The sequence below is a fragment of the Saccopteryx leptura genome, chromosome 2, assembly GCF_036850995.1.
Source record: "Saccopteryx leptura isolate mSacLep1 chromosome 2, mSacLep1_pri_phased_curated, whole genome shotgun sequence".
NCBI lineage: Eukaryota > Metazoa > Chordata > Mammalia > Chiroptera > Emballonuridae > Saccopteryx > Saccopteryx leptura.
In genome coordinates this window covers 64,432,331-64,448,622 of record NC_089504.1, presented here as the reverse complement: position 1 = coordinate 64,448,622, position 16,292 = coordinate 64,432,331, and the positions used below count along the sequence as shown (strand labels likewise).

Genomic DNA, 16,292 nt, shown 5'->3' with positions numbered 1-16,292 from the left:
AAGCAGATGGGCGCTTCTCCTGTGTACCCTGGCCGGGAATCGAACCCAGGACTCCTGCACGCCAGGCCGACGCTCTATCATTGAGCCAACCGGCCAGGGCAAAAATAAAAATTTTTTAAATAAACAAATAAATATCTGAAAAGTTTCCAGATAGATAGGGAAACAGATTTTGGATGCCAGAGAACAGAACTATTTCCAGTGAGTAGCAGTATTCATAATAAAACAGCTAACACTTATTCTTACTATATGCCAGGCACTGTTCAGTGCACTTTGAAATGTTACCACATTTAATCCTCACAATGACCCTATGAAATCAGTAGTACTGGCCCGACCTTACAGGTGAAAAAACCTGAGGATCAGAAATGTTAAAAGGATTTGCTCAAGGTCCAAGAGCTACTAGCAAAAGCAGCACCAGAAGGAAACACTGACATCTAATCCTGAGGCCAAGCTCTTATCCACCAAGCTACTCTGACAAATTAAGGATTTTACTTCAACATAATAAAAAAAAGAACTTCGTTTCCTTCACTTACAATGATTCTCAAAGCCACCATCTCAATCCTTTCTGTCCAGATCAGAAGCAGATCCAGAAGGCCGTCCTTCATAACCTTCAGGGAAGTCTCACTCTAACGCTGATGAGCACCTTTACAACATTCAACTCTCCCTACTTCAAGTTACTCAAACAACTCTGTCAAGCTCTTCATTAGAAAACTCCTTGAGACTGCGGCAACTAGCTTTTCTTGTTTACACCTCCATAAAGCCTTGCTCGTACTGAGGCTCAATAAACCTTTTCTGAATGACTGCACCACTTCCAACCTCCTAAACCCACACCAGCAGGAATGTTTAAGCAAGAACTTTTGAGAGATGTAATTCTTGCACTTAAGCTGAAAATTTTATTGGAAATGCTGAGTTATTTCCAATTCTCAGAATCTGAGTTCAGGAAAAATTAGAAAGGGAAAGACAACTGGTTAGCACAGCCCTTTGGCTACATCTTCAATCAAGCTCAAAGAAGTTGCTTGACTATGACCAGATAACATGTGCCAGGGGCCACATGTATTTATGTGTGTGTATACATACATACATATCCATGTATATTTACAAATGCGTGTATAATCATCCCTTAGCATCCACACAGGATTGGTTCCAGGACCCTGAGGATACAAAACTCTGTAGATGCTCAAGTCCCTTATATAAAATAGTGCAGTATTTGCATGTACACTACAGCAGGGTATGCCTACACAGCACTTCATTCACGTGGATTCAGCATAGTGCTTGGTGAGTGGCAAGTTCAAGTTTTGCTCTTTGAAACTTTCTGGAACATCAAACATTAGTTTGGAGCCCACCTGTCAAGAGACAAACACTACATTGTATCTTATGGGCACTATATTTCCATCAGAAATCCTAATCTCCAGGATAACGCGCTTCTATTCCTTAAAAAAAAAAAGAAAGAAAAAGCTATGCCCAACATTCATAGAAGTACCATACTTCTTACAATATACAGTTAGTGTGTGTTCTCTAGGCTAATGGGGGGGGGGGGGGTGAAGGGGAGAGCATTCTGGGAATACCACAGGGCAGAGCAATCAAGCAATTGCTTTACCCAAGGTCCAGACTCAAAATAAGGGCACGAGATGTTGCGGGGAAGAGTACCTGACATAAACCAGGCTAGTACCTGTAGTCCCTTCTTAACGTCTTCAGTTACAGCAAGGGCAATAATCACCTACCAACACAAGACTTCCCTACTGTAACCAGGTTCCTTTCCATGGTATGCAAGTCTTCTGGTTCTTTCTTTCCTAACTTGGTATCTCCACCAATGACATGGCATTTTCCCCTTAATGTGCAAACCAATCGCCAATCAAAGGAGGCAGAAATGTAACTGTACAGAATATACAGACAGGTGATGGGGATGGCCACCTACTACAGGCACCAGAGCAAAATTAAACACATCAGCAATACCCAGAAAGCTTCCAGGACCAACCACAAACCATCTCCTTAAATCTGCAGATAGAGGGTTCTTTTTTTCCTTTTCTTTTTTAACTGACTCTCCCAATTTGGGATAACCATACTGAAGCTTTTAAATGCATGTGTCTTATTCCAGGAGACAAGGTGAAAATCGGAGTCATGTAATCTAAATATGTGTTTAAATGGCACCTACTTTTAATCTATCTACCTTTGTAGGACAAAAAGGGAGCTTGGAAGCCTGTTATTTAGCGCTTGCTGACCAACACTTAACTCAAGGCAATTAGGCCCATGACTGCTAAAAATTTATCTCAAATCCCCTGTCCTGGGCACATTAATTACAATCACAGCTGAAAATAAACAGAATATTTAAAGATTCTTTAATCCACAGCCAAGTGGAGGTGTGAGGACGGCCGAGGTATCATGGCGACAGGAACAGCCGGTGTCCAAGGGGGCAGCTGCGTCTGACCTGTTTTGGGACAGGGCACGGAACCAACCAGCGGTACTTTTCTCTCCAATCTCCTTCCACCTTTATGTCTGCCTATTCACCACATTTTGGTCCAACAAATTGTTTTTCTCCTTTGGAAGGGTTATGGAGAGAGCAAGAGGAACTGAAAACAAACGAGGGGGAGAACCTTGGGATTTGCTGCAACACGTAATGCTGGAAAACGTGTAGCTGTTTACTACCAGCGCCCTGGAAACGCCGAGCGCAGCGCGCAGCTGAGCTCACCCCTCCGGGCCCGACCCCGCCTCCCCCACCGCCTCGGGCGCCTTCAGGCTTGGAGGCAGCGCGCCACCGGCCCCCTCGAAGCTCCCGCGGGACCCGGAGGCTCCCCGCGCGCGGGCCCCCAGGATATCAGCGCGGTCTCCCCCCGGCCCCCGCGCCCACCCCGCGTGCTGCCAAATCCGAATTACCTCTGAGGCCTGGGTTGTCGTCCCTGGCCCGGATTTTTCGGATTTTGACGGGGCGCCCACTCAAAGTCGACAGAATCAGACGCTGGCGTAAGAAGTTGCAGCCCGTGTAGCTGAGGGAGTGCGCCTGAGTCGCCATGTGCGCGCTCTGCGCAAGGCGTGGACCGCCCGGTGCGGCTACTTCAGACAGGCGCGGGGTCGCAAGCCCTGTGGCAGTGGCGACAGCGACGGTGGCGACCCGGGTTCCCTCGCGCAGCCCCGCAGCCCCCAGAGCGTCCACGTGGTTTGGAACAGGAAGACGGAGAAACGAGACACCGGGTCAGAGGGAAGCGGGGCGGAGTCGGGGGCCGCCTCCCCGCCTCCCCTGGACTTAGGGCGGCTCCATGCCGAGCCACGCCGCTATTGGCCCGAGCATCAGCAGGGCGGTGCCCGCGCCGCGTCGCTATTGGTCCTCTCTGAAGTTGGGCGGAGCCTAGGCCATGTTGCCATTGGCTCACGCTGGAGTTGGGAGGTGCCCGGGCCCCGGCAACTGCGCCCGGCGCCTGGGGACCCGGAGGCTGCCTAGGAGAGAAGAGGCGTGTGCTTGCGGGCGAGGTTGTCTGCTCGGTGTCTCTCCCAGAGAAGGAGCAAGGAGATGTGACGGGCTGGGGTTCAGTGCCTATGACATGCCTGCTACTTAGTCTTACTGCTTACAGCAACCGCTGGGATGTGGATGGTAATATCTCCCCCGCCTTTTTCTTAATAGAAAACAGGATTGGCGCGTTTACCCTGTTGCAGACTGCTGGCACTGTCCCCTGGCTCCCTCTAATCCTACGAGGCACTGCCGTTTCCACCTTACGCAGAGGGGAAAACTCGAGGAGCATTGCAAAGCTGACAGTGATAGTATGCACTGGGACTCGTCTTCGGACACCAGGCCATTCATTGCTTATTTTATTGTGAGGCACCAAGCTTTGTCCTTTTCACGTCTGTCCCTTCCTTTATATTCAGAGCGCTTCATAGCGCCCAGTCAGGTCTTCCCATCTCACATAATACTTCAAAATGGGCTGTAATGACTTAACACACACACACACACACACACACACACACACACACACACACACACTGTTTTTACCTCTTTCCTGTCCTCTTCTAATCCTCCACACCAAATCTTACCAAAGATTGGATTGTCAGGCCTCTTTTCAAAAGCTTCAGAGATGTGAGGTTAAATGACCACAAACTATCAAATGACCACAAACTTGGGGGGGGGGGGGCAAAATCATAATAATGTGGGTTTGCAACCATTCTTGGACAATGTCACCAGATTATGAGTTCCAGGACACATGGGGGTTAGCGGTCTAGAAAAGGTGGGAGCTTGAATAAGATTAAGGAGGATATCTAGCCTTATGTGGATAGTCTCAGTGATAAGGAACCAACCAGAAAGCCTGAGCTTCTGTAGGGTGACAGGTTATTAGAGGTGTAGTGAGAATTGAAGAGAATTAGCCCTGAAGTCTATTGAGGGAGGGAGGTAATCCATCTCTATTAATTATTGTAATTTTTTGGACTGCCTTTTAGGAAGTTGACAGAGATTATGGGAACATTGAAAGCTCTGGGACCTCTGGGGGCCTCCCTGAATCCTGCTCTGGGGGATGCCAAAGCAAGGAGAGGAGCCATCCCACCAGGAGTGAAATTTTTGTATATCATCTCAGTTTAATTAAACTCAACCACCTTAAAAACAGCTAACATCCTCTGCCACGATGCCTTTCGGTGCCCTCTTCATATCCCTTCAGCTCTTACTATTTTCAATGCAGACCTGCATGATTTTTCACTAACAGAACCTGTAACTATCTGCGAGTTTGTCCCACCTTCATGGAACTTAGTAGGACAAAAGAACTGAAGAATTAATGCCTCCACTCCTGAGTCCTTAACCAGTGATTGATGGGAGTTGATGTATAGATATCCCAGTTTTCTCAACCCTTAGGTGAGATAGCTCTGAGATTCTATAGTGTTTCCCCAGGATTCCCCAGAAGTTTTAGCTCCAATTGCCCAGAGGGGTCACTTGCTTGGTTAAGTACCTTTTACTGACTTCCTTCTCTCCCCTGTATCCTCCCCAGCTCCCTTCTGATAATTCCTAGGATTAACTCCCAAATAAACTACTTTTACTCAAATTATTGCCCCACAGTCTTCTGAGAAACCCAAAGTACGGTAAATCCTGATTTTTTAAATTTGAGAATTGATGTTCAAAGAGAATAAATACCTGCTTAAAGTAACATAGCTAATAAATGATAGAACCAGAACAGATAATCTATCTCCCTTTCTCTCCTCCCTCTCCATCTCTATCTCTGTATCACTCATACTCTCTCTCTCAGGTCATGTATCTTTGGAATCCCGAACCTCCAGTAAGAAGTCTGCCTACCATGCAGCTGCTATATAGGAATGACCACAGAAAGAGAGGGTGCCAGGTGTTCCAGCTGACAGCTAGCATCAACCACCAGACATGGGTGTAGTAAGCCTTCAGATGACTCCAATCCCCAGCCAGCCTCTGACTAGTCTTTGGAGCCACCCTAGTTGATGCCATATAGAGCAGAGGTGAGTTATCCTTACTGAGCCCTGCCCAAATTGCATATTTTGGAGCTAAATAAATGTTACTGTTTTGAGCTATGTGTTTGGGGTAGTTTGTTAACAGTAATAGATAATAGAAACTATATATCCCTGAACTCCTTTTTCTGCATAATTCTGGGTTTACAAGCCACAAGAAACACCTTTATGAGATTTGGAAAACAAAAGTAAAGTCACAGCCACATTTCCAACATTTTTTATATTGGAAAGTCACTGCAGGGTATTGGGCTCTCTTGTAGCTCACATACTAATCAGATGCTGACCTTACTGGCATGGGGTAGCAACCAGACCAATAGTTCTTCCAACTCTACCTAATCTTTCTTTAGCAACTCCAACTGTTGGACCTGCTATGCATTTATTCCCATGACAAAGAACACCATCTTCTGCTGGTCACTCACATCATTGAAGTTGGAGGCCGGAAGGCAGTGATAGACAAGCAGGTTCCAGATCACCCTGCTGACTTTGGGCTCTTATCACCAGGCACAAGCAACAGTCTCACAGACCGTGAAACCAGTCCCCACTACTGCATAAGGTCAAATCCCTGTAATAAACCTCTAGTTAGTGATTCTGATTCTTCAACTGAACCTTGACTGGTGCAGGAGTCTTATTAAAAGCCTACTGACCGGCCCTGGCCAGTTGGGTCAGTGGTAGAGCGTCGGCCTGGCGTACAGAAGTCCCGGGTTCGATTCCCGGCCAGGGCACACAGGAGAAGCGCCCATCTGCTTCTCCACCCCTCCCCCTCTCCTTCCTCTCTGTCTCTCTCTTCCCCTCCCCGCAGCCAAGGCTCCATTGGAGCGAAGATGGCCCGGGCACTGGGAATGGCTCCTTGGCCTCTGCCCCAGGCGCTAGAGTGGCTCTGGTCGCGACAGAGCGATGCCCCCTGGTGGGCATGCCGGGTGGATCCCGGTCGGGTGCATACGGGGAGTCTGTCTGTCTCTCCCTGTTTCCAGCTTCAGAAAAATACAAAAAAAAATTAAAAAAAAAAAAAAAAAAAAAAAAGCCTACTGAGCCCTGGCTGAATAGCTCAGTTGATTAGCACATCATCCCAAAGCACAGAAGTTGCTAGTTCGATCCCTGGTCTGGGCACATACAGGAAGAGATGTTCCTGTCTCTCTTCTTCTCTCTCCCTTCCACTCTCTAAAAATCAATAAAATAAACATTAAAAATATAAAAAAAGAAAAGAAAGAAAGCCAGAAAGCAAAATGCAATGAAGACTCCATGCTTAAGGCTTTCTATACATGATCTCATTTGGTCCTCATATCAACTAGCTTAAAAATTGGATTATGAGTACTGGCATTTTTAATATAATTCTTTCTACTTTTGTTTATACATGAAATATTCAAAAATTTAAAATATATTCATATTCTTTTATACTAAATGATAAATGGTTTATACCTTGCCTTGTAATAACTTCCACAGACACTTCCATTTCAATAAGGATGAAAGTAAACTTGGCTCAGCAATGGGGCATTGGATTTAGGGGCCAGAGTCAAAACTGATTCGTCCCAGGACATAGAGAAAGATTCTCAACACTCCACTTTTATCAACTTTTGGAGACCCAGAGATTGTGATATTTTATCTGTTTTTCTGTAGTTGTTAGCAGTAAAAATACTAATCAATGTGAAAAAGTTTGTGTGCTTGTTTCAGAGCCTTTCGGAGAGGGACAGAGTGAGGAACTTGAGTCTTGTTTTACAAACAACCATAAATATCTTCACTGACTGTGAAAGAAAAAGAGAAGTGGATAGACAACAGGTGATAAACACTCAGCAAAAATGTTAAGGTACCAGTGGCTGGGCGCTTCTCCTATGTGTCCTGGCCGGGAATCGAACCTGGGTCCTCCGCACGCCAGGCCGACGCTCAACCACTGAGCCAACTGGCCAGGACCTAGTAGTACTATCTTAAGTTCCCATAGTTTATTAACTGTCTCCATCAAATCACATTCATTACTCATCAAATCACATATTCCAATATTTATTTTATTTAGAATCATCTGTATTACAACTCTTTCACTGTTTTAAAATACTTAACGAGCCCTGGCCGGTTGGCTCAGCGGTAGAGCGTCGGCCTGGCGTGCGGAGGACCCAGGTTCGATTCCCGGCCAGGACACATAGGAGAAGCACCCATTTGCTTCTCCACCCCCACCCCCTCCTTCCTCTCTGTCTCTCTCTTCCCCTCCTGCAGCCAAGGCTCCATTGGAGCAAAGATGGCCCGGGCGCTGGCGATGGCTCCTTGGCCTCTGCCCCAGGCGCTAGAGTGGCTCTGGTCGCAGCAGAGCGACGCCCTGGAGGGGCAGAGCGTCGCCCCTGGTGGGCGTGCTGGGTGGATCCCGGTCCGGCGCATGCAGGAGTCTGTCTGACTGTCTCCCCGTTTCCAGCTTCAGAAAAATACAAAAATAAAAAAATAAAATAAATAAAATACTTAACCATAAAAAGGATTTGAAAGTCAAGGACTATCCAAATGTCCCTTACTGATAAATGGAGCATATCCATACAATGGAATATTATTTGGCGATAAAAAGGACTGAAGCACTGATATATGCTACATCATGAATGAACCTTGAAAACATGCTAAGTGAAGAAGCCATCCAAAAATATCTACATACTGTATGATTCCATTTACATGAAGTGTCTAAAATAGGCAAATATATCAAGACAGAGAGTAGATTAGGTAGAGTCAAAGATGGTCTTTAGAAAATTCAGACTTGCCTGACCAGGCAGTGGTGCAGTGGATAGAGCGTCAGACTGGGATGCAGAGGACCCAAGTTTGAAACCCTGAGATTGCCAGCTTGAGCGCAGGCTCATCCAGCTTGAGCACGGGCTCACCTGCTTGAGCACAGGGTCGCTGGCTTGAGTATCGGATCATAGACATGATCCCGGTCAGGCGCATGCGGGAGTCTGTCTGACTGTCTTTCCCCATTTCCAGCTTCAGAAAAATACAAAAAGAAAAAAAAAAACAGTGTAGGGAGGTATGTAAGATTTGTCTCTTCAGATAACCTTAATCCTTTGAGAGCTAAAACTAAATGACCCAGTCGTCCTTGCAAGTCATGAGACTTCCATATCCTTCTCCCTCCATTTTCCAAAAAAAAAAGAAGGGACAGAAAGCCTGACTTTTCCTCTTTAAAATGACATTGCCAATACTAAGTTTTACAGTTCTTTGCACCTAACCACACCATAAGTCCATCCAACAACAGAACCAGTCCACACACATGGGGCCTTAGCCCCCCCTCCCTCATTCCTGCTGTCCCAGCCAGTCTTACGCTGTCCCAAGGAGGAGCATGTGGCAATGGCAGTTAGCATTTCCATCTCTGCTCTGGAAAGCATGATGGCATTCATCCCTATGTCCTTGTGAAGCCAGTATCCACTGCCACCATCACAGCCGTCTGGTCCATGCAAGTTCGCATTGGATTTGGACAGTCAGTAATGAAACAATGGAGCCAAGAACTGATGGACCATTAGCTTTAATCCTAGCTTGCACCCGGTGGGCAAGTAAAAACACACACTGGGCTCCAAAACCCACTCATTCAGTGCTCACAAAGCTACTGACTTGTCCAAGTTTCCTAGAATCAAAGGTTTCTAGCTCATCAGCCTTATTCACCTCTGTTACCCCTCTCTTTCTCTCTGCACAAACTCTTCTAATGCTAATCTCAAGAACCAAGAGAGCAAGCTCCCGGTCTGCCCCACTTTATAGTGCAGAAATCAAAACCTTTAATCCAATATACAAAATAGGGAAGTCTCTAATACAAAGTCACTTATCTGGGGCATGATGGGATTGTACCACCCCACATCAAAAAGGGTGGGAAAGGCTTAGTCCTAAAACTAAACCTTAGTCTATAAGAATCCTGCCTGCTTACAGCCTGTCCCCCACACCCAATGCAAACTATAAGTGAGCAAACATATATATTATATTTACAAACTTATTTAACCAACAGTCCCCAAATCACAGACCTACCAGGGGCATAGTAGGTACTCCTTGCTGCTGGGCTCTCACCTTCTGGAGACTGTGGACAGCATCTTCAGCCTTCTCATCCTCAGAAGAGGAGCTTGAAACGCCAGTTCCCACTGCTGGGCTCGAGCCCTGGGCCGCTGCCACCTGTTGCCCCACGGGCCTTGCAGTCCGGGCTCCAGCCTCAGCCCCAGCCTCTCGCCACTGCTGGCTCTCCACAATATCTGGAGCAATCTGCAACTCACGAACCTGTGATCCCTTCTCCATCGGCTGCTCCATTTCCAAGCGAATCTCATGAACCTGGTCAGCCTCCTCCGGTTCTTGCTCCAGTTCCAGGTTGGCATCTCTTTCTCCCACGTTTGCTCCAGCTCCTTCCACTGCTCAGTTTGCAGGCCCTGGACAGCCTCTTCCACAGAGCTCTCGGTTTTCTCATGCATGGCTGTAAAAGTCAGCCAACCTATGGTCTCCAAAAGGACAGGCATGGGGAACCATAACAGCAGCCAGTCCTCTACTCCACCACTCAAAGGTGGTGGTGGCTCCATATAGAATTGATCCAAATCCTGCCACAGACTATGCCAAATGTTGAGAAGATCTTAGTATTAAAAGGGTGGGAAAGGCTTAGTCTTAAAACTAAGGCTTAAGATATAAGGACAACCCTGCCTGCTTATAGCCTGTCCCCCACACACAATGCAAACTATAAATGAGCAAACATAAACATATATGCGCCTGACCTGCGGTGGCGCAGTGGGTAAAAGCATCGACCTGGATCACTGAGGTCGCCGGTTCGAAACCCCAGGATTCCCTGGTCAAGGCACATATGGGAGTTGATGCTTCCTGCTCCTCCCCACCTTCTCTCTCTCTCTCTCTCTCTGTCTCCTCTCTCTAAAATGAATAAATAAAATCTTAAAAAAAACATATATGCAAATTTATTTGGCCTACAGGCTTTAATTTCTACCCTATAAAATAAGGCAGATGGGGGCACTCTCACTCAGTTCCTGCCATTAGCATTGTGGAGGAGAGGCAGCCAAGATAGTGGAGTGCTGAAAGAGAAGCCAGTTTGTGCAAAGAGAAGGAGATGTGGAACAAAGGTGAATAAGGCTGGTGGGGCCTTTGATTCTAGGAAACTGGGATGAGTCAGTGGCTTTGGGAGCCCTGAATGGAAAGGGAAGTGTTTTCCCACTGTATGTATTTTCTCGCCCCCCAGGTGCGAGCTAGGATTAAAGGTAATGGCCCACCAGTTCTTGGCTCCATTGTTTCATGACCGTCTGTTCAAATCAAATGCGAACCTGCATGGCTCAGGCAGCTGTGATGGTGGCCGCAGCTACTTGCTTTACATCCACCCTTTCCCCTCTCTTCCCCTCCCGCAGCCAAGGCTCCATTGAAGCAAAGTTTGCCTGGGCGCTGAGGATGGCTCCACCACCTCCACCTCAGGTGCTAGAATGACTCCGATTTCAGTGGAACAATGCCCCAGAGGGGCCAAGCATCACCCCCTGGTGGGCATGCCAGATGGATCCTGGTCAGGCGCATGTGGGAGTCTGTCTTTCTGCCTCCCCTTTGCTTTTCACTTCGGAAAAATACAAAAGAAAAAAAAAAAAGAAAGATGGTGGCTGAGTAGCCATTTTATCTATCAGGTTGGACTTAGTGACTCACTTCAAATAAAAAAAAAATGTCAGAAGAGACAGTGTGACTCCTGAGACCAGGTCACAAAAGGCAATGCAGCCTCCTGCTTATCATCTCTTAGAGTAGATGACTCAAGGACTCCTTGATAACTTCCTTGATATCTTGGATGTCATGATGTCCCAGCTCAACTTGTATACTTTCTGTCACTAATCTGGAATCAGACATTTTCCCAAGAAACTAATTTCTTTTAGGTGTAAGTGGTAGTTATAGGTCATAATCTGAGCATTTTTTGCCATTTTGTTTTTGTGTGTAGGCTTTTTCAGTAGATACAGCCAAATACTTTTTTCTTTCTTAAGATAAAATATACGGCCATGGCTGGTTGGCTCAGTTGATAGAGTGTCGGCAGGTGTATGGATGTCCTGGGTTTGATTCCCAGTCAGGGCACACAAGAGAAGCAACCATCTCCCCCTTCTCTCCTTCTTTCCCTCCCACAGCCAGTGGCTTAATCGGTTTGAGCACAGGCCCTAGGCGCTGAGGATAGCTCAGTTAATCCAAGTACAACAGCCTCAGGCACTAAAAATGGCTCCATTGATTCAAGCATTGGTCCAGTACAGGAGTTGCTGGGTGGATCCTGGTCAGGGCACATGTGGGAGTCTGTCTCACTCTCTCTGCTCCTCTCCCTTAAAAAAAAAAAAGATAAAATATACTGTGAACCCCTCCCCTTCTTGCTTCTCTCTCTCTCTCTCTCTCTCTCTCTCTCTCTCCTCCTCCTCCTCCTCCTCCTCCTCCTCCTCCTCCTCCTCCTACAGCCATGGCTTGGTTGGCCTGGGCACTGAGGATGGCTCCATGGCCTCTACCTCAGGCTCTAAGAGCTCGGTTGCTGAGTGTTGGGCAATAAGTTTGTAAAATGTGTTTTTGAGGTATGCTCGCTTATATTTTGCATTGGCCTGGGCAGCGCTATGTGTATGTAGTCTGTGAAAGGCTGCATATGCTTGCCCTCAGGGTGGAAGATTGCAATTTGCAGATTACCTTCCTGCTTGAGAGGATCCATTGTATTAGTAATGTTTGCTGGAGAAGGGATTTTTTTTCCCCAGCCTGGGTTTTTTGGGGGTTTTTTTATTTTTATTTTATTTTTTCATTTCAGAGAGGAGAGACAGACACACACACACACAGAGAGAGAGAGAGAGAGAGAGAGAGAGAGAGAGAGAGAGAAGGTGGGGAGGAGCAGGAAGCATCAACTCCCATATGTGCCTTGACCAGGCAAGCTTGGGGTTTCAAACTGGCAACCTCAGCATTCCAGGTCGATGCTTTATCCACTGCACCACCACAAGTCAGGCTCCCCAGCCTGGGTTTTGCAGAAAGAGATGAAGGACAGCAGAGGTGGAACTGGAGCTGAGGGGCTTTGAGAGATCTACTGAGGCTGGTGGGGGCCTTTGATTCCAGGAGGAACCAGAGAAGATTTTCCAGGTTGTGGAACTGGAGAAAGCGTCAGAGCTTTGGGAGCTCTGAATGAGAGGGAAGTGGTCTTCCCTGCCTGTTTGCTTGTCCACCTGTATGAGAATTTAATAAATGTAATGGCCCATCAGTTTTAGGCTCCACTGTTTCTTTACTGTCTGCCTGAATCCAATGAGAACCTGCATGAGAGCGGCAGCCACTGGTCATACACTGAGCAATGGAAGCCACAGAGGGGCAGAGCACCGCCCCATAGTGGGCTTGCCAGGTGGATCCCAGTAGGGGCAGATGCGGGAGTCTGTCTCTCCCTTCCCTCCTCTACTGAATAAAATAATATACATATTACTGTGAGTTCATAGTAGTACTTCCAATTCACACTCAGGATTCCAGCTATTTAACTTCATTGTCCTTACATCTGCATCTCTTTTGCTCCTGTAGCATAGCTTGGTTCCCAAACACACCAACATAATTGTTCAATTGCTTTATCACACAAAACATACACAGAAAAGTTTCAGGATTCCAGGATGGCAACAGAGTAGGTGGACTTTCCAACTGCCACCTCCTAGGACCAAACTGGATTACAACTTAATTTAAGAACAATCATCTTGAAAAACCAACTTTGGACTAAACAAAAAGGAGTCTGTAACTTTTTTTTTATTTTTTTATTTTTCCGAAGCTGGAAACGAGGAGGCAGTCAGACAGACTCCCTCATGCGCCTGACCGGGATCCACCCGGCATGCCCACCAGGGGGTGATGCTCTGCCCCTCTGGGGCGTCGCGCTGTTGCATCCAGAGCCACTCTAGCACCTGAGGCAGAGGCCACAGAGCCATCCCCAGTACCCGGGCCATCTTTGCTCCAATGGAGTCTCGGCTGTGGGAGGGGAAGAGAGAGACAGAGAGGAAGTAGAGGGGGAGGGATGGAGAAGCAGATGGGCGCCTCTCCTGTGTGCCCTGGCCGGGAATCGAACCTGGGACTTCTGCACGCCAGGCCGACGCTCTACCACTGAGCCAACCGGCCAGGGCCAAGTCTGTAACTATTGATCACAGAGGAAGCTACTTCAAGACTTAGGTAGGAAGGGTGGAGACTCGGAAAAGGCTGCCCCACTCTCAGGAAAGAGCAGCAACAGAGGGTCTGGAGGGACTCTCACTGTGGGGAGGTTCACCCTGAGAGATGAAGGCCCTTAGCCCCAAGCCAGACACCCCAGCCTAGAGCCCCAGAGCCTAGAAGAGGCACCGACAAGCATTTGGCAGTGAAAAGAGCTGAGGTTTCTGTCTGTGAGAGACAGAGATCTGAGATGCTGGCTCTGTCTTAAAGGGCTAGTGCAGGAAATCTCATTCACAGCCACTTATCCAGGGCTCTGGCAGAGAAGGGCTGAGAGGACCAGGGGTGTGTGAGAAGAGTGTGAAGTTGGTGGCCCAGGAAGAGACACAGTGGAGAATGGCCACCAGAAGCCCTGTGCTGAGTCCTTCTCCAGTACTGCAGTCGCCCTCTTTCTTTGGTGGAGCAGTCCCCTCGCTGTGGCATCAGCCTGGGGTAAAGCACCTGCTCCATCCTTGGGAATCCCTCCTGCCCCACCCTTGGGAAACCCTCCTGCCCCACCCTATAGAAACTGGGCCATTCTGAAAAGTGAGCCAGGAGGCAGAGGGGCACGTCAGTGACTCAGTTTTCTGGTGTTGAGGCCAGGGCTTTCCCCTGCACACTCCCAAGTCTATGACTGGTGCTTCTGCCTCGCGGGAGAGTCAGTAGAAACTGTCTGTGGGGAGATCACATCTCTGAGTCTCCAAGGCCACACTCACTGGACTCCTGGGGGTGACACCTTACTGAGGTCTGTGAAAATTTTTTTTTTATTTTTTTATGTGCCTTGACCGTGGGCCTTCAGCAGACCAAGTAACCCCTTGCTTGAGCCAGCAACGTTGGGCTAAAGCTGGTGAGCTTTTTGCTCAAACCAGATGAGCCCTCACTCAAGCTGGCAACCTCGGGGTCTTGAACCTGGGTCTTCCGCATCCCAGTCTGACGCTCTATCCACTGCGCTACCGCCTGGTCAGGCTGTGAAAAAAATTTTGGATAGACAGACACCTGGAGCGGGGGGTAGAGGGTGGGGGCAGAGCCACATCCACCATCACCCTTTCTAATCCCTGAATTGTCCCAGGCTTGACTCTGGCAGAGGTTTTTTTAGCGGTGGACCCAACAAGCAGCCAGCAGACAGAGGCTGTAGAAGCCAGTCTCAAGGAAGTTTGGACTTTTGTGGACCTTCCTCAGGCCCAGTGTGGGTAAAAGTTAGCCTAGGTGTGTGACTTGGTATTTCCATATGCACCTAAGCCCAGCAAAGGTAGCCACAAACTCTGGATTGCTTGTAGCTCAAAGAAGGTTGCTGAGGACCTATCACAGGTAGTGTCCCCCAATGGTCTACACTGAGTTTCCTCTAGAGAGGCCCAGGAGCAGCACATCAAGTGGCCAGCTAGAGAGAGCATTGGTTCAGCACATAACAACCCTTGCTGGCTGAGTGTCCTAAGGGAGGGCTCATCAGACACCGGGCCCAGTGGAGGCGAGTTCCGCTTACTGTGATCAGCATGAACACAAGTAGCTTGTGTGCACTGAACAGGGAAGAGCTTCACAGTAAGCTAGCCCAAGTGCTGGCTAGGTCCCACAGGGGGAAGGGAGAGAGACTTGCAGCACAGACATTTAAACTGTGTGTCCCGTGAGCCTATTTTGGGTCCAATTGAAGGCTTAGCCACTTTTCTGAGGGGGCACGGTCAGCCCCAGGGGAGGACTCTCTCAGTCTTCTTCCCTGAGACCAGGGGCTCCCCAGCTGGAAGAAATTCAGCAGAGGGGACTGTCAGCCCCACTCAATCTAAATCTGCTGCTGACCTTGCTGGGGAGAAATAGAATTACAATATCCAGCAGTGTCTGAGGGATTAGGCTCTGGAGCAGGGGCCACTTTCCCTGTACAGAGCTACTGACCAAGAGACCCCTGAAGTAGGGGGTCCCACTAAGGTTGCATTTCCAACTGTGAGATAGGTTGGCAATGGGGGAAGGTAACGTGAGGAACCACACACACTCATGACCATCAAAAGAAATAGCCCAGGAGCATTTTGAAAAAGAACAACTGTCTGTCAACCAATGAAATTTTGCCACCCACCACCACCCTACCAACGCTATAAATTAACCCCAGGTGGGAGAAGCTGCACGACTTCCCTGGCCCCGGTCTAGTGGACCAGTGAATCTCGCCCAGGAGCGCTCTAAATAAAGCTTTTGCTTGTCCACACTTGGTGGCTACATCCTTCTTTCTTCCTCGGCAGAAAATACCTTACATTTGGTGCTGAAACCCGGGAGGAGCTTCAGTCCGCAAGGGCTGCTCCTCTCCCCTTCCCTTCCGAGGAAGACCAGGACCTCTGACCTCCCACCCACTTCGGCACATGGTGCGGTAAGTCCCCTACCTCTGACTTCCCCTCAGTTCTTTCCAACTCTGAGACTCCCTGGCCGTAATCGCAGCTGTGTCAGGGACCTCCTACCCTTTCCGAGTGCATGCATGCCCGTGGAGACGTCCCGGACACTCCACTCTGCCTGACTGTCTGGTGGCCAGAGATTGAGGTGCAGGAAGCCAATTCTCATCTCTGATCACCTCAAGGTTGAGGGCAGCCATGGGAGCACAGGCATCTAAACCTGGCTCAAAAACACCCCTGGGGTGCCTTATCCAGAATCTCTCAAACATAGATCCCTCCCTAAAGAAGAAGAAACTGATCTTCTCCACTGTGGCCTGGCCATAATACCACTGGATAACCAGACCAGGTGGCCTCCTGAAGGGACTTTCGACTTTA

At 48.3% G+C, this 16,292-nt stretch overlaps 1 protein-coding gene across 5 annotated transcripts in view; it reads right to left on the bottom strand.

Annotated features, from left to right (window-relative positions):
* RCL1 (RNA terminal phosphate cyclase like 1) overlaps positions 1-3,180 on the bottom strand; it is a 67,091-nt gene extending 63,911 nt beyond the window's left edge. Inside the window, exon 1 of one of the 5 annotated variants that reach the window (XR_010749213.1) lies at positions 2,869-3,180. Coding sequence is in view for 2 of the 5 variants with exons in the window: in XM_066368102.1 (XP_066224199.1) it covers positions 2,869-3,004 (136 nt within the window). In the remaining 3 variants the exon portion in view is untranslated. The remainder of the gene's footprint in view (positions 1-2,868) is intronic. The other 4 variants (XM_066368102.1, XM_066368103.1, XM_066368105.1 and 1 more) reach the window with 4 other exon arrangements.
* Between the last annotated feature and the right edge of the window lie 13,112 nt (positions 3,181-16,292).